The sequence below is a fragment of the Rhodamnia argentea genome, chromosome 8 (assembly GCF_020921035.1).
Source record: "Rhodamnia argentea isolate NSW1041297 chromosome 8, ASM2092103v1, whole genome shotgun sequence".
Taxonomy (NCBI): domain Eukaryota; kingdom Viridiplantae; phylum Streptophyta; class Magnoliopsida; order Myrtales; family Myrtaceae; genus Rhodamnia; species Rhodamnia argentea.
In genome coordinates, this window is record NC_063157.1 from 10,967,059 (window position 1) to 10,989,678 (window position 22,620).

The 22,620-nt window shown below is 41.5% G+C and overlaps 2 protein-coding genes across 2 annotated transcripts; one reads left to right on the plus strand and one right to left on the minus strand.

Moving 5' to 3' along the window:
* The first annotated feature begins 1,230 nt into the window (after window positions 1-1,230).
* LOC115745424 (aspartic proteinase PCS1-like) lies at window positions 1,231-2,855 on the plus strand. Its single transcript, XM_030680958.2, has 2 exons — window positions 1,231-2,319; window positions 2,471-2,855. Exons 1-2 carry the CDS (start codon window positions 1,291-1,293, stop codon window positions 2,810-2,812), a joined length of 1,371 nt encoding a protein of 456 aa, XP_030536818.1. The 5' UTR covers window positions 1,231-1,290; the 3' UTR covers window positions 2,813-2,855.
* Window positions 2,856-20,390: 17,535 nt separating this feature from the next.
* On the minus strand, window positions 20,391-21,645 carry LOC115745435 (peroxidase 5-like). The gene is made up of 2 exons (XM_048284585.1): window positions 21,435-21,645; window positions 20,391-21,168 (listed from the first exon to the last, which is right to left on the minus strand). The coding sequence occupies exons 1-2, from the start codon at window positions 21,636-21,638 to the stop codon at window positions 20,401-20,403; spliced, it is 972 nt and encodes a 323-aa protein (XP_048140542.1). The 5' UTR covers window positions 21,639-21,645; the 3' UTR covers window positions 20,391-20,400.
* Window positions 21,646-22,620: the final 975 nt, after the last annotated feature.

The following is a 22,620-nucleotide window of genomic DNA, read 5'->3' on the forward strand; positions in this document are numbered from 1 at the left end:
GCTGCTAACCCAAACGCTAAAAAAAGAAAAGGAAAAAAAAGAAGACATAAAAATTTATTAACAAAAAAGATTAATTAAAATATTATTAAAAATTTCCACGTCAGTGGTGTCCAACCAAATAGATTGAATTGACACAATTGTAAAAGGTTTAAGACTTAATAGATAAAAAGAAAAGTTTAGAACTGAATTGACATAATTTTAATAGGTTCATAACTTATTGGGTAATTTCCCCCGTAAAAATGTATATGAATCTCGATTCATACATTATATGCACAGATAATATATATATATATATATATATATATATATATAGATATATATATGCAAGAATTACTGTATTTGCCGTGGACGCCAGAAGAGAAAATGGGTTCGTCCTACTATTGGAAGGACTCGGGTGGGGCCAACCGAGGACATAGAGGGTAAGACAACTGTCCCACAACACTGAACAAAATATCTTCTTCCCAAGGTTCGATGAAAGTTCAAAAGCCTACGAAATGAAACGACACAAGACCCGACCGTTTTAACTCCTCCACATGAAGCAAACTCCACACCACTTAAGGAAAATCCCCGTTCGCCCACAGCATCTTATTCTTACTTACATCTCTTGAGTAAATATATCGAAAATATTTATAGTAAATGTACAATTTACCATGCAACTTACATATTCCATGTCTGTCACTTACTTATTACAAATAGAATTACCCACGTTGACCGTGATGGATTTGAGATGAAATGCGTAGACAAAAGGATTGCGATGGGCCGGGTACTCAATGCTGACCTTAAACGACGGAGAAAAATTTTACTGTTTTTGAAAGTAGCGATAGGTTAAGACGATTGAATTGCTTGATTGACTGGTGTTATTATGATTCCACGTTGAGCCTCACGGAAAAAAAAAATGCCCATTTCGATAGAAATGATTATAAAATAATTGAAGTCTGTTTAAACTCGATCTCTTTAATGTCTTCATTATATGTGTTCAGTGTCTTGGATTTTAGAGACTGAAATTTGTTTCCTTGAGCCAAACACAGTCCTCTTTGGGTGCCACACGATGTCATTAGCGGCTAAAACGAAAGATCCGACCATAATTAAAGCCTAACCGCTCCAATTAAAGAAACCGCGTACTCCTTTTTCACTCTGTTTCTCTTCTTGTTCCTCTCTGCTTTGTTTTGTTTTTTTTTTCTCCTCTCCATTCACGAGATTGCCATAAATACTGAACCGTCCCCCGAACCTCCCATCTCACTTGACCCCCCCCTCTCCCTCTCCCTCTCCCTCTCTTTCTCTCCGGACGCCATGGCCGTGCGCAGAACAAGCTCCGTCGTCGCCATCGCAGCCTTCTTCTTCTTGTTCTGCTTCTGCTCTGTTTCCCACTCGAAGCAAGAACAGAGCCACCATCCCCTGAACAAGTCGTCCTCGTCCTCGTCCTTCTCTCTCTCTTTCCCTCTCAAATCCCACGCTCTGCCCCACCACAAGCTCAAACCTCTCCGCTCATCTCTCACCGCCGCTTCCGCCGTCGCCGTCAAGGCTCCTTTCAAGTACTCCATGGTACCGGTCGTCTCCCTCCCCATCGGGACTCCCCCGCAGACCCAGGACATGATTCTCGACACTGGGAGCCAGCTCTCCTGGATCCAGTGCCACGACAAGGCCAAGAAGAAGTCGCCGTCTGCGGACGCGGCGGGGCAGCCCTCGTCGTCGACGACGACGTTCGACCCGTCTCTGTCCTCCTCCTTCTCGGTCCTCCCCTGCAACCACCCGCTCTGCAAGCCGCGGACCCCCGACTTCTCCCTCCCGACGTCTTGCGACCAGAACCGGCTCTGCCACTACTCCTACTTCTACGCCGACGGCACCCTCGCCGAGGGTAATCTCGTCCGCGAGAAGTTCACCTTCTCCAGGACCCAGATCACCGCTCCCCTCATCCTGGGCTGCGCCACCAGCTCCGGCGACGACAAGGGCATTCTCGGGATGAACCTGGGCCGGCTCTCGTTCCCCTCGCAGGCCAAGGTGTCCAAGTTCTCGTACTGCGTGCCCGCCCGGGCCGCCCGATATGGACCGTCCCCGACCGGGTCGCTTTACCTCGGCGACAACCCGAACTCGGGGACCTTCCAGTACGTCGCCCTCATGACCTTCTTCCAGGGTCAAAGTCAACGGATGCCGAACCTGGACCCGCTTGCCTACACGGTGCCAATGCAGGGTATCAGGATCGGGAGCCGGCGCCTCAGCATACCTCCGACGGTTTTCCGGCCCGACACGGGTGGGTCGGGCCAGACCATGATCGACTCGGGCTCCGAGTTCACCTACCTGGTCGATGAGGCCTACGACAAGGTGAGAAAATATTTCACGTACGAGCTATACTCGTGTCCCCACCTCGATCAAACTTTAAATTTCCGTAATTCAACACTTGTTATTCCATTTACTACGACACGAAATCGTTTCAATTTGACCGACATAACCGATGCCACGAATCACTAATTAGGTGAGAGAGGAAGTGGTGAGGCTCGTGGGACCGCGGATGAAGAAGGGGTACGTGTACGGCGGCATGGCCGACATGTGCTTCGACGGTGATGCCGCCGCGATCGGGCGGTCCATAGGCGACATGGCCTTCGAGTTCGAGAAGGGAGCGGAGATCGTGGTGGCCAAGGAGAAGGTCCTGGCCGAGGTGGACGGCGGGGTACACTGCGTGGCCATCGGGCGGTCCAGCATGCTCAGCGCCGCAAGCAACATCATAGGCAACTTCCACCAGCAGGACCTGTGGGTCGAGTTCGACCTGGCCAACCACCGGGTCGGCTTCGGCAGGGCTGATTGCAGCAGATCGTAGGGCACCCAGGAGCCTCGACGGCAACTTTTATGCCTCCTCCGACGTGCCGGTCCCAAGATGATCGACAAAATCTGCATGTCACGTGAGATAACCGATAGCCCGAGACATGGAAATCAACATGGTTTGTATTTGTGCAGCCGAGGAGTGAAAATAAGGGGAAGATGGGGTCGGGGTTGGACATGGAACGGAGGAGGGTGATAAATGTCGTAATTGAAGAGAGGTTGTCCTACAACATGGAGAGGGAAATTAAAAGACAACATCATGGGCCATGCAAATTGGCAAATTAGTGTTGGCGAGTCCGGTCCCCCAACCCTTTTTTTTTTTAGGGTTTTGTGGTACTTTTTCCTTTTTTTTTTAGGTTAACGTACGGTGTATCTAAAAAGTGACTGAGAGAGAGAGAGAGGCTTAGTTTTTTTAGAGCAGATTAATTATATATGTGGATATCGTAGTGTACACGTAAGTGCTTATCTTTTGTAGAAATATGTTTATGTAATGGCTGTTTTATCTACCGTGAGATTAACAATATGTTTTGAGCTATAAAAAATAAATAAGAAATAATTAAAAATTATTGTGAGATTTATTTTTTTAAGAATTTATGATTCATAATATGTTATTATTTTTATGATCACCCAAAAATTGTTTTGTTAGCAAAGTTTTTTAATTCCTAGTAAGGACAAGGGCCTTGACGGTGTTATTTACAAGACAATTAGACCTGACTTCCAAACTCTTTCCCGATTTATTTTTCAGAAAAAAAGCCACCAAAAACTTTAAAATATGCCTATTTTGATGTACTTACCCAATTTTATTTTTGTGAAAAAAATTCTAAAATTTTACCTATGTGATATGTTTAACCCAAATTTATATAGTGTGATATATTTGTCATAAATTATTTTTATCGCTTGCAAGTTTAGGATTTTTGGTATCATAAAAAAAATTGAGGTAAATATATCACGAGAGTATTAAGTTGGGATTTTTGATAAAATTAAGATAAATGTGTCACGGTGGGTATAATTGAGAGTCTTTGATGTTGTTTTCCTTCTTTCTTTTTTTAAATTTTTTTGAAGGGGAGAAAGAATTGCTTGATTGATTGGTTGATTGGTTGAATTGGTACGTTGAGAATCGTGAACTGCTAGAAGAATGGACGTGGACGAATGACTTTGCTTTCTTGTACAGCTTGCGTTTGAAGGGTCAAAGTATATACTGAGAACTGAAAAACGACGCTGGATCGTCTTCATAGAAGAGAACGAGATGAATAAATAATGTTTGAGTGTTAGGGTTGAACCTTGTCACCGCCCTCGATCTTAATCTGCGTTTAAAAGGAAGGGAGGGAATCTAAGCGGGAGCTTCATCAATATGTTATGAGAAACTTGCACGTGAGTCTACACTACATATTACTTTATTAAGTGTTAAGAATGTTTCGGGAGCTTCAAACATAAAAAGAAGACGAAGAAGTCAAGTGTTCGAGGTGTAAAATTTATATTGAGTAAAAATGAAAAGCAAAAGCCGATCTAGATTATCCTTTAAAGGGTTGGTTGCGATCAATAGATTATTCATATGAAGAAAACGAGACGTGCATGATTAGCATCATTTAGTAATTCTTGCGTTAAGTACCGGTAAATTTCGTTTGAGGTAAATAAAAAGTGAATCGACCATGAGGTATGAAAGTTTGCTATTTTTTTCTGGCGAGATTGGATTCAAGCCTTGTCAGGGGCGTTTAAAGAATAAAATTCTAAATGCACTAGGCCGACGAAGAGAAGTGCGCTCTAAAAGTTGATCGAGGATTCGACCAAAATTTTATTTTTTGATCGAGGGCATGCACTAGTCGGAGTGCTGACATCACCTGACACTTAAACTGAAACAAGAAGAAGAGGAATTGCCACTCGTGACCACACATTTCACTCGCGACCACTTCCATACGTCTGCGTTTGAAAATGCTGACTTTTATTTTTTTGAAGACTACTTTGCATCTTCACAACAATTATCCCCGCGTCTCTATTTTGCGAAAACGGCGCACCGGAAATTCTAAACCACGCCTACCCAAAACACTCAAAACCAACTCAATATCGAATCACCGGGAAAATTGTAAAAAAAAAAAAATCATAAGTCTTTCGTACTTTTTCCAATTCAGTTGCAAACCTTTTAAATTTATAGATTTAGTCCCAAGAATTTTCACATTTTATCAATTCAATCTTATTGATCGGAAATCGAACACGGACGCCGATCATCCTACCTCGTACCGCCGCATTGACGTAGATAATTTTAAATAATCTTTTAATTTTTTTTCCTTTAGAGGCTAGTGGCCGGCGAGGTTGCCGGCCACTAATTCCGTAAAGTCAAGAAAAAAAAAAAATTTATAAAATTTGAAAATTTATTAAAAATTATTCATGTCAGCGCTAGCAATACTACATAGGACGATCGACACCCACATCGGTAATTTTCTACTAATATAACTGAATTGGTAAAAGATGAAAAGATTTAGAATCGAATTGACAAAAATACAAAAGATTTAGGACTTCTTCGACACATTTCCCTCAAATCACCCAATCACTTGGTAAGATGCTAAATTGAATTTGCAAAGCGGGGCAATTCGATCATTCCAACATACGACTTTGTTTAGACATATGTAAATGATATGCAAAAATAGAGATACGTAAGTAGTCTTTGATCGAAGATGAGATATTTCTTTTGTATATTCTTAGAAAAGAAAATTATAACAAGAAGGAGAATATGGGAATGCATGGGAATGTTGATGTGAAACAAGACATGACCCTTTTTTTTTTTTTTTTTCGTCTAAAAAAAAGAGACATGACCTTAAGAAGTGCCAAAATGGACAGCTCCGGAACCTTTTGATAGCGTCCAAAGGGGACACTACCATCAATTTCAACCTTGGACACCTCGACGGGGCTGTCGCAGAATCCCCCAAATTAATGTGTTTCTTCTCCGGCGGACTTATCCGAGAAAGGGAACAACTTCATACGGATCGCACCCGTGAAGAGATCGAGCTTACGATCGTCTAGTATTTTCAATATGTCATGTCTCAAAGAGAACTCGAACCTTCATGCCTTTTTACACGAAATCTCGAGCCTTGCGTTGCGAAATTGGACTTCACATTTCTTTATGCAAATTTACTATTAATTCTTGTACTATGCATGCGGAGATGACATGCGTTATGTGAGTAATCTCTCCGTGTTTAAGTGTGCATTTTGTGCGAAACGAACAGAGTCTGAATATCAAATGATATTAAAAAATATTTTTTAAAAAATAATTGCTCGTTTATTATTTGAAATAATCAATTGATAAAAAAAATATTCCATTATCGATAATAATTTATGTCCAAAAATTTTTCCTTCGTTTTTGTAAGGGGTATTCGTCAATTTTTCTTAACAGAATATTTTTCATACTACTTATTTTTCGTAAAATAAATGCTCCCAGAAATAAGCACATTAATCTCGGTTCAATTCATTCAAATTCAAACTGTCTTACAGGCTAGAACCTGCACTTGGCCGAATGCCCTATCTTATAAGTTGTAATAACTGAGGCGCCAGTCCTTTCAACACTCTGCATCGTCCTCTGTGCGACTTTCCAACACCCGCCTTCTTAAACGCTTGGTAATAAGGTCGTGTACGAATTTGATCAGGTGCCAATTGAATGAACTCTTACCAAACAGATCTGACTAAAATAATGTGTAGCTTTTTCTCCCCAATAGTCATCTTTTTAACACTTGCCAAGAATACGACCCTCTCCAAAAAAAAAAAAAAAAACACGAACACTTGCCGAGAATCAATTTTTTGTCGTGACATTCACCGGCAATATCTGTTACTGAATGAATTCTTACTACACTTGCTCAAGGGGTTTTCTTCAACTGTGAAAACATTCAAACATCAACCAATACATTAATTTAAGATTTCAAAATAATTGAAAGCGATCCTACAAAATCTTTCGAAAGTATCGGAGTAAGGAATTTGAGTTTCAATTTTCCCAAACTCTCTTATTTATCTTTCTTATTATACATTTTTACTCTCAATTTTAAACCAAAAATTCCGGAGTGTTGAAGTATCTAAATATCGAAATACACATACCCTTTTTCGCTTTTTTTTTTTTTTTACATGAAAGTTACCTCGAAAATCTAACTTAAAGGAAGACCCCACAAAAAAAAAAAAATCTTAGGTTATAGACAGTTGGATATGCAATAAATGTGTGGAGGAAGACGACATTAAAGACAAAACCGGGGGGCCAGGTGTCAAAAGAACAAAAGAGCTGGTGGCAAAGATCCGTGCTTTAACGAGGAAAAAGGCGTGGTGTCGAGCTTGGAACGTCGGATTTTTGTAACCATTTATCCCGACATACTCACATGATGTTTATAGCGTGACAAAACAAAAGCTTTCTTAAACTTCGGTGCGATCGCCACGTTTGTTCTTTCATTTGTTTTGTTTCGCTTCTGATCCTTGAGGTGTTGGCAATTGCTGATTGCAAGGAGGGTGCGTGGAAAAATTATCTGAAATATTATATTTTTATCGATTCGATTTTAAAATTTTTAATTAAAGTATTTCCAATCAATTTTCGTCGGAATCGCCGACGTGAACATCTCGCCTCTTATGTATCACGATCAACGCCGACATGAATAATTTTTATTAATAGTTTAATTCATATTGGATATGTTCGATCAAAATTGATCGAATGGACTCAATTGGCAAGACGTGAAAATATTTAGGATTCAAGAGGCATATTTAAAATATTGAAGATTAAACTGGTAGAGTGTGATAGGTTTAATATGTTTTGGATAACTTCTCCCCCGGTTCGTCGCTTCTTATCGTCGGCAATTCACATCAACATCAGAATTCAAACACGTGTAAACTTTGCCAAGCTCATGTCGGGATGGATAAAGTATTTGACAGTTGACAAATCATTGTAAGTCACCTTTTGTTTTTTTCGGTCAAGCATTGCAAATCACGTTTAACACGTGAAACCTTCGCCATAATGATGTTAGGACCACCGACGGGACTACTCACGATGTTGTCCAGGATTTCCCAATTTTAAGGTTGTCAAATTTTGATGGATGCCCTTTGAGGTTGAAGTAACGGAAGACAAAAGGGAAAACGTTTGGTTTTTAGCACTTCGAGCTCTTTTCGCAAACTTTGTGATGGAAGTTGAATCCTTGCCCCCCCCTTTTTTTTACATTGTTGGGAATAATTATCATTAAGGCACTCATTGACATCGTTCTTTCATTATGGCCAAAACAATGTTATTATCAGCGTTTGCTTTTGGTACGACCAAATTAAATGGGAAGCAAAAGAGTGGAACGATAATAATACCAATGTCTTTATTTGATGAGTTGTAGGAACGGAATTTTTTGTGCTTGGTTGTAAGAAAACAAAAAATGTTGCGGGAACGGAATTGTATCAGAATTCTCTAATAATTAAATTTACACTGCACTTGCCGTACTATTTATCTATATTCATCATGTATGTAAAATAAAATAAAAACATAATTACTTAAGTGTAACTGGATAGTTTTTCTATTTAAATTTTGAAGTTATTAATTAATTAAAATTTGAACATATTGTCCATCATTTGCAATAAACTGACTATACCTTAAACTGTTTAATATAGTTTATAAATTATGACATGTTTTTAGCTATGGACACCAGCCAAACATGGGTTGGATGGAACGAGCATTCCATAGCCAAACATGCAATAAGAGATGTGAGTGCGAGTTTGGTTAAAAGAATCTATAAAAAAAATCAAGAGTCAAAAGCACATTTTTGACTTTCCAAAGAAAGGAGTTCGTTTAATCTTGATCAAATCACTCGATATATCAACAATTCTATAACGTGAGAGATTTGAAACGGTTGATATTAAATAAGGTCCAACTCCCCATGCCAAAATGAAAAGCACGTATGTACAGATAAAAAGCTCAAATTAGGAAGGAAAGCAGACCAAAATTAAATATACTATGTTTTGCCAAGGAGAAGACAAAGGACTCGATTTTTTTTTTAGAGTGCTTGACAGCCTGAAATGAAGTTTGAAAAGCAAGACGAAATTCCGTTTTGGCCAAACATCATGTTCATTCAAATATGCCGAAGACATATCAAACTCATTTTAATGTGGCCGATTATACAATCCGTGACAGAAGTTACAAGGAGACAAAAGCTTTGCAATCAATATGGCGTTTTGCAGTTGTGAGATTTTAATTCATGAAGCCACGACAGAAGATTTTCTTTTCTTATAACTCAAAAACACGGCACAAATAGTCATTAAATTTTGGCTTAATATATAATGTGGTTTCTGAACTTTTAATTTGTTCATGTGATTCCTAAACTTTAACTCAATGTGCAATGTCATCCTTAAACTTTTAATTTGTTCAATACAGTCTCCGAATACATGAAGCTATCTAATGTTATCCATCTATAAATTTAAGTTCATGGACAATATTTAATATTTTCAAATAGTCCAGAGGTTAGTTTGAACATGTACGAGAAATTCAAATATCATATTGAACAAATCAAATGTTCGGGGATGATATTGCATATTGAAATAAAATTCAAGGATTATTTTTGTTATTTTCTCAAAAGGGATTAGCATAGTAACTCACCGCCACGACTTCCACTTAAATATGAGTCTCCCAAGGTCGGAATCGAACCAAGCCATCAAATATGAGACGTAAGTACGGGAAGGCCCTTACCATGGGATTAATCTCAGGATGGGTGGGAAGCCAGAGCAACTATTATTACGAGGCATTGAATTAAACAAGGACTATAGGATCTTAAAATGCGAACTCCATTTAAAACCGATATGTCTCGTGTTCGGAGTAGCATGAACTTGTCCGAACTCTAAACTAAGGATGTAATTTCTGTCTACGGCTTGCGGTTGTGTCAGTCGACACGAGAGTATACTACAAAGTAGATCAATCCGAACATGACACGGTTAGTTAATTGCATGGATCTACTTTTGCACGGCTCTCGAATCAACATGTCTTTAAAATTAATGAGTTTGCTCCAAAACAATGCGTTAATCGTCAACACGATTGCATGACCCATTACCACAAAAAATCAACTCGACGACACGATATCAACACAGCCACACAAACTGGGCACCAAATTTCCTTATTTTTACATAGAACCTACTCTCGAATTGCAATACTCTATTAATTAGAAATCTTAATAGTGATTAGCATCGAAAAGAATACTATTTGAGCTAATTGTGTCTGATTCCGTGTCTAGCGGGTTGGACACTGTTGTAATATAACGTGCGGAAGCTAACCGGATCTTGCAAATAAGTCAATGCGAAAAGCCACGAGAAATAACAAGGAACGATAAATGACACCGGGAATTACGTGGTTCGGTCCGAATATCGGTACCTACATCCACGGGAGAGCCAGCAAGAACAATCCACTATAATCGGAGAATCGGAATTACAATCGCTCAATACGCTCGTGTTTCCCGCACCTAGATTATACCCAAACCCAAAGTGTTTACAAATAAACAACTTACTTGGATATAACAAAATATAACTCACGAAGCACAAATCCGTCCGCGTGTTCAAGCCCAAGCAACAGCTCGCGCACGGCCAAGAAACCAGAACGTCTCTTGCTTTCTTTCTCGCGCGGCTTTTCTCTACTTGGTCTTCTCTTCTTTGTGCGGCTCACTTTCGCTTTTGGTCCTCCCCCTTTTCTTTCTCTTTATATGGCTTCTGTAGGTTCAAGAAAAGGGAGTAAAACAAAAACCTACCTTTTTCTTCTTTTATGAACGACAATGAGGAGGAGGAGTAAAGGAAAGAATAATGTGTGGGTCACTCTCTCCTTTTTCAAATCTTGATCTTCCATTACTCAAGAAGCCATGTGCTCTTCTTTCTTTTCTATCAGACCAAAATCTTGAGTAATGATCAAACGTGGTCCCCATATTTTGTCTTGTGGTGCCAATAACAATTTTAAACTCGAGACATATTTAACAATTCTCCACCTTGGCTCGATGTTTGAAGCCAAGTTAATAATGCTCATCATCCATGCTGCTCTCCCAACGCCCCCACGGGCGCTCACTCTCTACGGACGCCAATAGTGCTCAAGCAAAGCTTGAGCTTTGCCAAAGGAACAGGCTTAGTCATCATGTCCGCGGGGTTCTCTGTTGTAGCAATCTTTTTCACAACAACCTTACCCTTCGCTAAGACATCTCGGATGAAGTGGTACCCGATATTGATATGCTTCGTTCGCTCGTGATAAACCGGATTATATGCCGGATAAATCGCACCTTGGTTATCACGGTGTATGTCAACATTTTTCTGTTCTAACCCAAAGTCCATGAGCAAACCTTGCAACCATATCGCCTCTTTCGCTACAAAGGTCGGTGCCATGTACTCCGCCTCAGCCGACGACAAGGCTACGTGGTCCTGTAAGGACGCCTTCCAACTAACCGCACCACCCGCAAGAGTAAACACGTACCCGGCTAAAGACCCGCACTCATCCAAGTCACCCGCATGATCGGAATCCACAAAACCGGTGGTCTCACTCGCCATTATCGTCCCTCCGGTATACTATACCAACGTCTCGATGTCCCCTTCAAATATCTCGAGGATCCATTTCACGACTTCCCAATGAGTTTTACCCGGACGCTTCATATAACGACTAACCACACCGACAGCTTGTGAAATATCGGGCCTAGTGCATACCATAGCATACATAATACTACCCACGGCACTAGAATAAGGAACACGAGACATATGTTCCTCTTCCTCCTCGGTTTGCGGCGATAACTTAACCGAAAGTTTAAAGTGCTTTGCTAATGGCGTACTCACGGACTTCGCCGATTGCATATTAAAACGTGCAACAATTTTCTCAATATATTTCTTTTGAGACAGACGTAATAATCCTGCAGTCCTGTCACGCAAAATCTCCATACCCAATATTTTCTTCGCAGCACCTAAATCTTTCATCTCAAACTCAGCACTCAACCGCCTCTTGAACACATCAATATCGGACATATTTTTTATTCGCTATCAACATATCATCAACATATAATAGCAGATATATCAAAGACCCGTCCTCCAATCTCCTGAAATAAACACAGCTATCCATCCGACTCTTTGAATAGTCCCGACTAGCCATGAAAGCGTCAAACCGCTTATACCACTGTCTAGGAGATTGTTTCAGCCCATACAAAGATTTCTTTAATAAGCAAACATGATCTTCCTTACCCGGAATAGCAAATCCCTCTGGCTGCCTCATGTAAATCTCTGCTCCTCCAACTCACCGTGAAGAAACGCCGTTTTCACATCAAGTCGCTCCAACTCGAGATCCCGTGCAAGCAACAAAGGCAAGTAAAACACGAATAGAAGTATGCCTTACCACGGGAGAAAACACCTCATTGTAGTCAATGCCTTCCCGCTGGGTATACCCCTTCGCAACAAGTCTCGCCTTATATCTCGCTGCCTCGACGCTAGGAATGCCCTCTTTCCGTTTGTAGACCCATTTACTTCCGACAATCTTCGGCTCTTGGGTACTTTAACTAACTCCCATGTCGATTTCGATGGAGTGATTCCATCTCTTCACTCATAGCCCCTAGCCACTGCGACGACTCGTAACTAGCCATCGCCTCAGAGTAAGACGAAGGCTCATCTGTCTCCACCTCATCACCTACGGTCAAAGCATAAGCAAAATCTGTATAAGCATAACGTACCGGTGGTTTAATTTGCCTTCTCTGTCTGTCTGCGGCTATACTATCTTTGCGGCCGTACCGGTTGTTCACTATCACCGACTTCGGGAACCGCGGCTACTTGCAGCCTCCGAACATCCGTTACCTCCGAGGTCTCTCGGAGTCTCCACCGAAGCTCCACCTCACTACTAACACCATGATCCGTCCGCTCTGCTGGTTGTGTCTCGTAACTCCTCCGTCGAAGCATTGCAATCTCGTCGAAAATCACATCTCTGCTGATTAGAAAACCGGGTGATCCGGGATCGGTGCACCACGGCCGGTAGCCTTTCACCCCATGTGCATAACCCGGAAATATGCACTTCTTCGACCTCGGCTCAAGCTTACCATCACTCGCATGAGCATACGCGGAGACATCCGAATATTCGTAATCCGGAGTAATCAACGGGTTTCCTCGACCATACTTCCTCCGGAGTCTTCCACTCGATAGCGAGATGATGGAGATCGATTAATCGGGTAACATGCCATGTTCACCGCTTCGGCCCAAAATTCCTTGCCTATTCCAAAGCATGCGAAAGCATGCTCCGAGCCCGCTCAAGTAAAGTTCTCGTTCTTCCGTTACGCCACGCCATTCTGCTGTGGTGTCCCAGTGCTTGTGCGGTGTCTCACAATCCCTTCTCTCTCGTGAACTCGGTAAAATCTTTACCACGTAACTCCATGCCGTTATCGGTTCTCGGGCACTTGATCCTGTTTATCCGATCGCTTCTCAATCAATGCCTTAAATTTCTTGAACCGATCAAACACATCAGATTTGTGCTTCGGAAAGTATACCCATACTTTCCTGGAATAGTCGTCGATAAATGTCAGCATATAACGAGCACCTCCTTTCGAAGGAACAGGAGACGGGCCCCAAACGTCCGAATGAATATATTCTACCGGTTGCTTGGTCGAATGAATACCCGTAGCAAACTTAATCCCGCGTTTGCTTCCCAAAGATGCAAAGTGCTCACATAAGTCTAACTTACTTGTCTTCGACCCTTTAACAACCCTCTATCACTCAGCATCGTCATACCCGCCTCACTCATGTGCCCTAGACGCATATGCCATAAACGAGTTAGATCGGAATCTGACTCACCCGATGAAACCGCAGCAGCTCCTGTCATGGTCTCTCCCAGTAGATGATAGAGAGAACTCACTTTCTTCCCTTTCATCACTGTCATAGCACCTCGAGAGATCTTCAGCACTCCACCTTCAGCGGTGTACTTACACCCGATATCATCGAGTGTCCCCGGAGAAATAAGGTTCCTCTTGAGCTCCGGTACATGCCTCACGTCCGTCAATGTGCGCACCACGCCATCGTGCATCCGAATCCGAATCGTCCCTATCCCCACAACCTTGCAGGCTGCGTTATTCCCCAACGAGAACTCTACCACCATCTGCAGCCCGGTAAGTAGTAAACCGGTTCTTATGAGGCGTCATATGATAAGAACACCCCGAATCTAGCACCCATTCATCTCCCGATGAACCCGCGGTCACACACAAAACAGCCTCTGCATCACTAGTGCTCTCTTCAACAACGTTCGCCACACTGGTTGTGGCTTTCTGCTTATCACCTCTGTTTCTCAACTTAGGACAATCTCTCCCGATGTGCCCCTCTTCGTGACACTCAAAGCACTTCACGCGTCCCTTGGACTTCTTATGGCGTGACTTAGATCCGCTTTTACCTCTGCTGCTATCGAACCCTCGTTGTTGCTCTCTACCCCGAATCACTAGTCCTCGCGCTACATCCTGCGCTAGGATCGTCATCTCGCAACTTTCTCTCGCCACTCTTTAGAAAATAAGGCGGACTTTACCTCTTCCGAGGTAATCGTAGTACGCCCCTGCAATGATGAATCGGTAAAGTGCTCCCATGACTCTGGTAGGGAAGCTAACAACATCATGCCCCGCTCTTCATCATCAAGTGTCTTACCGACGTTCTTCAAATCCATCATGAGTTTATTAAATTCATCTAGATGGGTTCGATAGACGTACCTTCGATATATCCGAACCGGAACATCCTCTTCAACATGTATAAGCGATTGTTCAAACCCTTCGTTACATAGAGCGCCCGAAGTTTTGCCCACATTGCTTTGCGGTATCCTTCTCCTCACCAACCTCTATTAACACTTCATCCGATAAATTCAACGGGATTAAACTTCTAGCTTTCCTCATTACCACATCCTTTTCAAGCATTCGTCATCGTTTTGGGCAACTCGGCCTTGCCCTCCAATGCTTCTGCTAAACCTTGAGTTGTCAATAACGCCTCCATCTTGAGACTCCATAACCCAAAGTTGTTCCTCCCGTTAAACTTCTCAATTTCAGCTTTCACTCCGGACATAATTGCAATAACAGGATATCCAGATAATAATCGGACAAGCAAAAGCCCCAAATCACAATCTAGAATATCCGAACCTGGTGCTCTGATACCAATTGTTGTAATATAACGTGCGGAAGCTAACCGGATCTTGCAAATAAGTCAATGCGAAAAGCCACGAGAAATAACAAGGAACGATAAATGACACCGGGAATTACGTGGTTCGGTCCGAATATCGGTACCTACATCCACGGGAGAGCCAAAGAAGAACAATCCACTATAATCGGAGAATCGGAATTACAATCGCTCAATACGCTCGTGTTTCCCGCACCTAGATTATACCCAAACCCAAAGTGTTTACAAATAAACAACTTACTTGGATATAACAAAATATAACTCACGAAGCACAAATCCGTCCGCGTGTTCAAGCCCAAGCAACAGCTCGCGCACGGCCAAGAAACCAGAACGTCTCTTGCTTTCTTTCTCGCGCGGCTTTTCTCTACTTGGTCTTCTCTTCTTTGTGCGGCTCACTTTCGCTTTTGGTCCTCCCCCTTTTCTTTCTCTTTATATGGCTTCTGTAGGTTCAAGAAAAGGGAGTAAAACAAAAACCTACCTTTTTCTTCTTTTATGAACGACAATGAGGAGGAGGAGTAAAGGAAAGAATAATGTGTGGGTCACTCTCTCCTTTTTCAAATCTTGATCTTCCATTACTCAAGAAGCCATGTGCTCTTCTTTCTTTTCTATCAGACCAAAATCTTGAGTAATGATCAAACGTGGTCCCCATATTTTGTCTTGTGGTGCCAATAACAATTTTAAACTCGAGACATATTTAAGAGACACAATCGCAACACGATTACAAGTCGTGTCCTGCAAGTTGACACAAAATCAACTGGAACATGGATAGCCTCAACCCAAAACCGTCAATTTTGTGTCATGTTCAACTCGCGTTATCATATCTTTTCAAAAATCGCCACCCATACTCTAAACGGTTGTCAAGAGCAGAATAAACCTCAGTTCGACGTAGGTTAAAATCTCCAAAGGAGTACTTAAGTAGCAATCATTTTAGAGAGGGTGATTAATAATAAGTAGCATCTCGAGACCGTGGTCCATGAGTCACAAATTGAACGCAAAAGTTGTCTCTATATCTCCTGTGCGAACCTAATGATAACTCGTTAAACGGAAAATAAAGACCCTAATGATGAGTCGACCTTTCATTTTTCGATGCAAGCAATGACTATTACAAGGTTTTAAATAAGTTCGAGATTCTTTTGGTGAGAAATAATTTAAACATGAAGGGGAACAGGCAGCTTAGCTCTCTTGTCTCCCATAGTTGTTGGAGGTTGAATCGGGAGAGGACAAAATTATTTTACCAAAAATCATATTATTTATTGTAGAATTGATATGTTCATTCATTCATAAGACAAGAAAGATAAATAAATATGATTTCTAGCGGGTCTCGAGCTCCGGTAATTTAAGTGAAATTGGGGCTCCGTTTATTTGAAGGAAAATTGTTTCCAAAAGATTATTTTCCGACTTTTCGGTGTTTGTATTACGGAAAACGTTTTACATGGACTGAAACAAGTTTCGAAAGTGGGAAAATGACTCCCGCTTTTAGCAAGAATAAAATCACATTTTCTAACCCATCAAACAAATGAAAACTAAACATTATCCTCGAAAATAATTTTCATGAAAATATTTCTTTCATCATGGAATTTTCAGCGAAATAAGAACACCTCAAAAATTTATTTGACATTAATCTCTTAGTAGAGTATAAGTCCGTTGAGGGGAGAAATGATTGTCTATATATATAACCTATTCTTCCGTTGAGGGGAGAAATGATTGTCTATATATAACCTATTCTTGGAGGATCGACTAGATGCAAGAACATGAAGACAATCCGCCAAAAGGCCAACTCTAGAAATTTGGTGAGTCAATTTATTCATTTTATTTTTTTTTTGCAATTTATGTAAAGGAAAATTATTTTCTTTCATTTTTCATTGTCGTTCCCCAACTTACAACAAACTTCCGCCATCACCTAAAATCCGACACGTCGCGAAAGCAAAAATAACTATGGTTCCTTCAGGATGACCGTTTCTTAATACGCTCATCATGGCTTTCTCATTGAAATAAAAATATTATCCAATTTTGAAAAGCTCAGTACCAATGGTCACTTATTTTTAGACATTTGATGCAAAATTTTGAGAAGAGTTACCTAAACACTCCTTCCATATTGACGCACAAATCCCAAATTGGGGTTTCCTTTATCATCATTATCATCATCATCATCATCATAATTGCCAGTTCATGTTTCCACGAGAGTGCAAAATGCTCATGAGGAGAGGGAAAGGGAGGTTAAAAAGTACTAATTACCGAATGAGTTCAAAGTGAAATCAATCCCCACTTGCGAAGGTCACGTGCGAGAGCCAAAAGAAGAGAGAAGAAGCGTCATGATGGATGGAAGAAGCCGACAAAAAGAAGGGAAGCGAGTGCGAGAGAACAGCTGTGGCCAGAAGGCAAAAGGCGTGCGGTGCTGGAAGAAGGCACGGCACCTTTGACTAGAATGAGAACGAATACATATATGAAGAGAAAATGACACAAAAAAAGCCTATGAATTTCGGCTTACACGTGTAATGTGATTAAAATATAGTTTCTGAACTTTAGTATGATACGTATTATCGTTCCTAAACTTTAAATTTAATTAATACAGTCTCTGAACTTTACAATTTAATCCATAAGTTGTATGAATATGTTTAACGTTATCTTTATAGTAATTTAAGTTTGGAAATAATAATGAAAATATTTTCGATATAGTTTATGTATCACGTTGAACGAATTAAAGGTTCGAGAATGAAATTACATATTGAAATAAAGTTTATAGATCATATGGAATAAATTAAAAAAATTTAAAAATCATTTTATATGTTGAGTTAAAATTCATAGAATACTTATGTATTTATTCTATAACACATGAAAAAGAAGATAGAAAAAGAGAAAGTGAAATAAAAGGGAGGTGGAATGAGTAAAAGCATGAACGAGAGACGCACGCTTGTAGGATGTGGAAAGCAAAGATTGATGACCCAATCAATCAATCAATCAATCAATCTTTCCCCGCGGACCATTCCTGCCGTCGTCTTTGACGACCGCACAATAATCCAAACCTGTGAGTCATGAGAGGATCGAAGGGGTCGGTGGAATTTTCAATTTCGGGGCAGGCACCTTTTTTCTCCCCCCCTCTCTAATAAACACGACATAAGGAATCGATTCTTCGTTTAGAAAGTGTATAGAATTTCGTATTTAGGTCATTCATTCCAATTCTGACTCGCGTTTTACCTAGGTTCGTGTAATGTTCCATGATTTTGAGACTTACCCCCACCAAAAGTGAGTTTTCCCATCATAAAATAAATGCGTTAGCAAAGTCATTGCAACGCATATGTGCAAATCTCTGATGGTCCTTTTCTGCGTTTTTTGGGAAACGAGCGTAGAAGACATGTTATAGAAAAAAAGTTCTATGACCTTATCAAGTTTATCATCAACAAGGGCGTACGTAGCCCCGGTAGAAAATTTTAAGGGTTCGACTCTTATGCTGATTATCACAACATTTTTCTACAAAGTGCAAAATTGGTCAAACGAAGTCCGCGTGATCCGGTCTAAATTGGATCGGTTGGATCAATGCGCTAGGTTCTCGGTTGTTTGACCGGTTCGATCACTAGCGGTACAATGGACTTTTTGGTGTTGGGAGCTTGCCGCCTCTCTTTCGCCATAGCTTCGTGGTCATGCACTTAACATACCCTTGTCCGGTGCCCAGCTGCTCATTAGAGCTCACATTGCGGCGGCTGCCGGCCGAAGGAGTTGCGGTCATCGGCATTGCCAGGGTTTTTCCTTGTCTGAAATCCTAGTTTCCGATGGATCATTCTCTCCGCATGGGCCTGATGCTCCTCGCTCATGTAGACTTGATCTTGGACCTTATGTGGCCTTTCTCCTCTTTGGTTGTTTTGGGCCTTTCTATGGCCTTATGCTTGTGTTTGTAGTACTTTCGGCTCGTGTACCTGTATCGTCTATGTCCTAGTTTGATTATGATTAACTAGTGCTAAAGGCCCAAATTAGGTATGTTTAAACTTTGGAAAAGTTCTGCTTGGACACAGCCCAAATTCAACCATTGGGCCAAAATGGACAAGCCTGTCGGATGCCCATGATTGAGCTCTAATTCTTTAGGGAATATGACAAAAATGGTCAGTAAACTTTAGTTCAATGTGTAATGTCTTACCTTTTAACTTGTTCCATAGGGTCCATGAACTGTAAATCAAAACTGTAACGTGGTTTCTGAACTTTTAATTTATTTAATGCGGTCCTGGACTTTTGGTACATGTTGAATCAATACCCAAACTATATGAAAATGTCAAAATGTTATCCCTAAATTTGAATGAATAGATGGACAATATTGAACATCTCAATATAGTTTAGGGATTGAATCGAACATGTACCAAAAATCTGAGGATTGCGTTGTTTAGGGATTATATTGTGTATTGGGCCAAAGTTTCGAGACCGTTTGTGTCGTTGCACCAATTCTTTACTATGTTGGGGCGTTTTCCCTCTTCCTCCTCGCCAACTTATGATCGTGACTGAGAACGAGGAGTGGCGTGAATGGGATTCTACTGTTTTTGCTGGTCTTATTCCTGTACGCAACTGTTGGGGCATCACAAGGCTTAGATTCTGTAGACATTGACTGTGGCCAGACAATAATTTCTACAGTGTAATCGTTCTTCAGAGAAGAAAATTCCAAGACCAGAGTGGGTGAGGTGTACAGCATGATCGCCCTTCCTGTCCTATTTACATCAGAAGCTTCAGGCTCGGGGGTAGTTCCCGACACCAAATCGAGGATCGTTCGCCAAGGAAAGAAGTCGAAGAAGATGGAGATTCAACCCGGAAGAAAAGAGACTGGCTTCTTCAGAAGATGACGAGCTCGCCATCCATGCATCCTAGGCATGGGGCACAGGGCAAGGGGGATCCACGTCCCGCGGTGCTCCCGGCTCGAACAGGACAAATTTTCTCGGGGGCATTGGGCAGGGGGCACGGCCACTTAATTATACGAATGTACGTTTTAAAAAAGTACGTATTAAGTACAAGTTATTTATCAAAATTAGGTTATCATACCATGCAACATAGTATTTGTTATTCGCTTAATTTAAAAAAGAGCACTTTGATCATGCTCATAAATAACCCATGTCTAATTGAAGAGTCATTATTGCATGAACCCGTTGCATGTGAGCCCAATACACATGCACCGTTGGATCATATAAGTCGGCGGCAGTGGCGGCGGCCTCGTTGATGGGCTAGCTGAGGAGAAAGGGGGCTGACTGGACGGTTGTAAAAGTTTTTAACGAGGCCATTTGATGAAAACATGGAGATAAGGGAGAACAATATCCTCTTATCTCGTTCCTCAAGAATTCTTAAACCAAATCAATGTCATTCCATCAGATGAATACACACTTGAAGTTGAGGACAAGAAAACGATAATACACACTAGAAGTGAATCAGCAATAAAAGAACGAATAATTGTCGGCTAAAGAAATCAAAGGTATACCCAATGGTCCTTGTCTAGTTCACCACCCGGCAATTCCTCCTAATCTCACCCTGGCTCCCGGTGAGGACATCGATCGATCCCATCTTCACCATTGCCGCCGCAAACTTGTTAGCCCATGCTCCGCCGTTGTTTGCATTGCTCCTCACGGTATTAGCCGTTGAAGGGCTGTTAAAGAGGGTCTGATCAGAAGTCAATAGGCCTCGGTGGTTCTTCAAGTTACTGTAGTACTTGTTATCTAGCCTGTTCGGTGTGACCAAGTCCAATGGCACCGTGGGATCGCTAGTGCCTCCGTTGTTCGGACACTTAGCTTTAAGTTCAGTAGCCAACTTGGCGTCCATTGAAGGGTCTTGTGTGTGAGTGGCATTGAAGGAGTACAAGCGGTTCGAGAAGGAGGAGCAATGCGAGACTCCAATCGAATGCGCTCCGGATAGTGTCACCATATCGTCCAGGGAGAGGCCTTTTCTTGCAAAATTAGCCTCTAATTGTTGAGCATCAAAGAAAGGAGGAGGAAGATTCTGGGAGGGCTCGTCTTTGAGTGAGACTAGCCCATCGCGGCGACCTGCCGGGACCGCATAGTTGATGCTGCCGAGTTTGTACGCACTGTCGCGTGCTGCGAATGCGAGAATGTCGGCGCACGAGACCTTCTGTGGGCATAGAGACTCTAGCTCAGACTTCGCCTCATCGATGACTTCAAACCCTCGTAAGCTCGGGTTGTTCGCGGGATGTTCCTTCTCTGATGGGTTGCCTGGGGTCGAATCCAGCAAGACCGAAGCATCGCAACCCTAGATTAAAGAGCAACAGATTAAATTTGAGATAGCTGAGGTGCATCTGCAAAACCAGCATAGATTATTTTGTGACTGTTAAGTTAGAGTAAACTCAAGAATCATGGACATGTTACAGCAATGTGAAATTTACTCCACACACTCACATCTCGTAGACGAACAGAAATTTTGAAATTGCTCAAAAAGGGTTTTCCTCTCATTAGTATTTACTGAAGTCGAGATTATTACCACTACTTCCGTAATGTGTGAAGAAGTTACTCGCATACCCGAACAAAGCAATCATGGAAGTGCATTCTAATAAGCCCAGCCCCGATGCCGGGATTTATGGCCACCGCTTTGTTCACGGTTTTCCGGATGACTGACTCTGCAGACGGGCAAGTGGAGCGGTAGAATCCCACTTGGAGAGTTGCTGAACCTAAATTCAGTAAGGTGATGAACAAGAACATGGTACAGAAGAAAGAGGTCCTCATAGCAAAATCGAACCAGGGCAGAAGATGACAATCCAAGTTGGAGAGAGAGAGAGAGAGAGAGAGAGAGAGAGAGAGCTTCTGAAAGCAGAGGAGAACGATACAGAGATAGAGAGAAGAAACCAAGTGATGGGGATGGAGCGAAGATGGAATGCTCAATGTGGCATTTATATAGATCGGCACCGGAAGAGACAATCCACGTCTCTCTGAAAAAAACCTAAAAGGTTGGCGCCGATTGATTCGAGAAAGAAACCGTGTCTTGCAGCTGTGTGCTCGGGCAAGCATGAGAAGAAGAAGAAGGAGAAGGGGCGAAGATGGTGCATGAGTCTTTGACTTTGAACAGTTCTTCGTGCATGGGTTTTTTCCAAGAAAAGGTCATATGTAGACGGCCCAACGGGGTTCTGACTTTGATTTCTGTTTTGTGTTATGACTTTTATATTGAATAATTATTAACGATTACGTGTATGTACGTTGGTCAATCGTGTTGGCTTCAGTTCTTACCTAATGTTTTGGAACTCACGCCTCACCGCGAGACGTTTATCAAATTAAAATTTGCTTACTATAAGGTAACAATACAATACTCGTATTTTGCAATCTGGGTATCTACATAGAAATTTGAGTGAAATCTGTCAGTTTGTATATTAATTTAAACACCGACATTTGTTAATGTTTACCCAAGGTGTCGTAAAATTTAAGAGACATGCAGAAGAACATTTGATTTTCTTTATGAGCCAAGATAAATCACGAAAGACGATGAGTTCATTTTCACTATTTATTACACTGAAAAAAGTTACTATGGACCCATTAATAACTTACTTGACCTCTTTATTATGTAGACCCATTATGCCGGTATGAGAAATTTGTTACGACCCATTTAAATATTTTTGGGTTATTAAATGGATTCTAGACCAATTTTGATAGGTCTATTTATATATTCTAATGCGTCCAAATGAATCGTACAACACACATCCCGCAACTTGAGAAA

Bases quoted from the DNA above. Each gene is read 5' to 3' on its own strand.
- LOC115745424 (XM_030680958.2), top strand. From the start codon at position 1,291: ATGGCCGTGCGCAGAACAAGCTCCGTCGTCGCCATCGCAGCCTTCTTC. The intron at 2,320-2,470 runs GTGAGAAAATAT...ATCACTAATTAG, and splicing joins TCGATGAGGCCTACGACAAG to GTGAGAGAGGAAGTGGTGAG.
- LOC115745435 (XM_048284585.1), bottom strand. From the start codon at position 21,638: ATGAGGACCTCTTTCTTCTGTACCATGTTCTTGTTCATCACCTTACTG. The intron at 21,169-21,434 runs GTATGCGAGTAA...TCTTTAATCTAG, and splicing joins TCCATGATTGCTTTGTTCGG to GGTTGCGATGCTTCGGTCTT.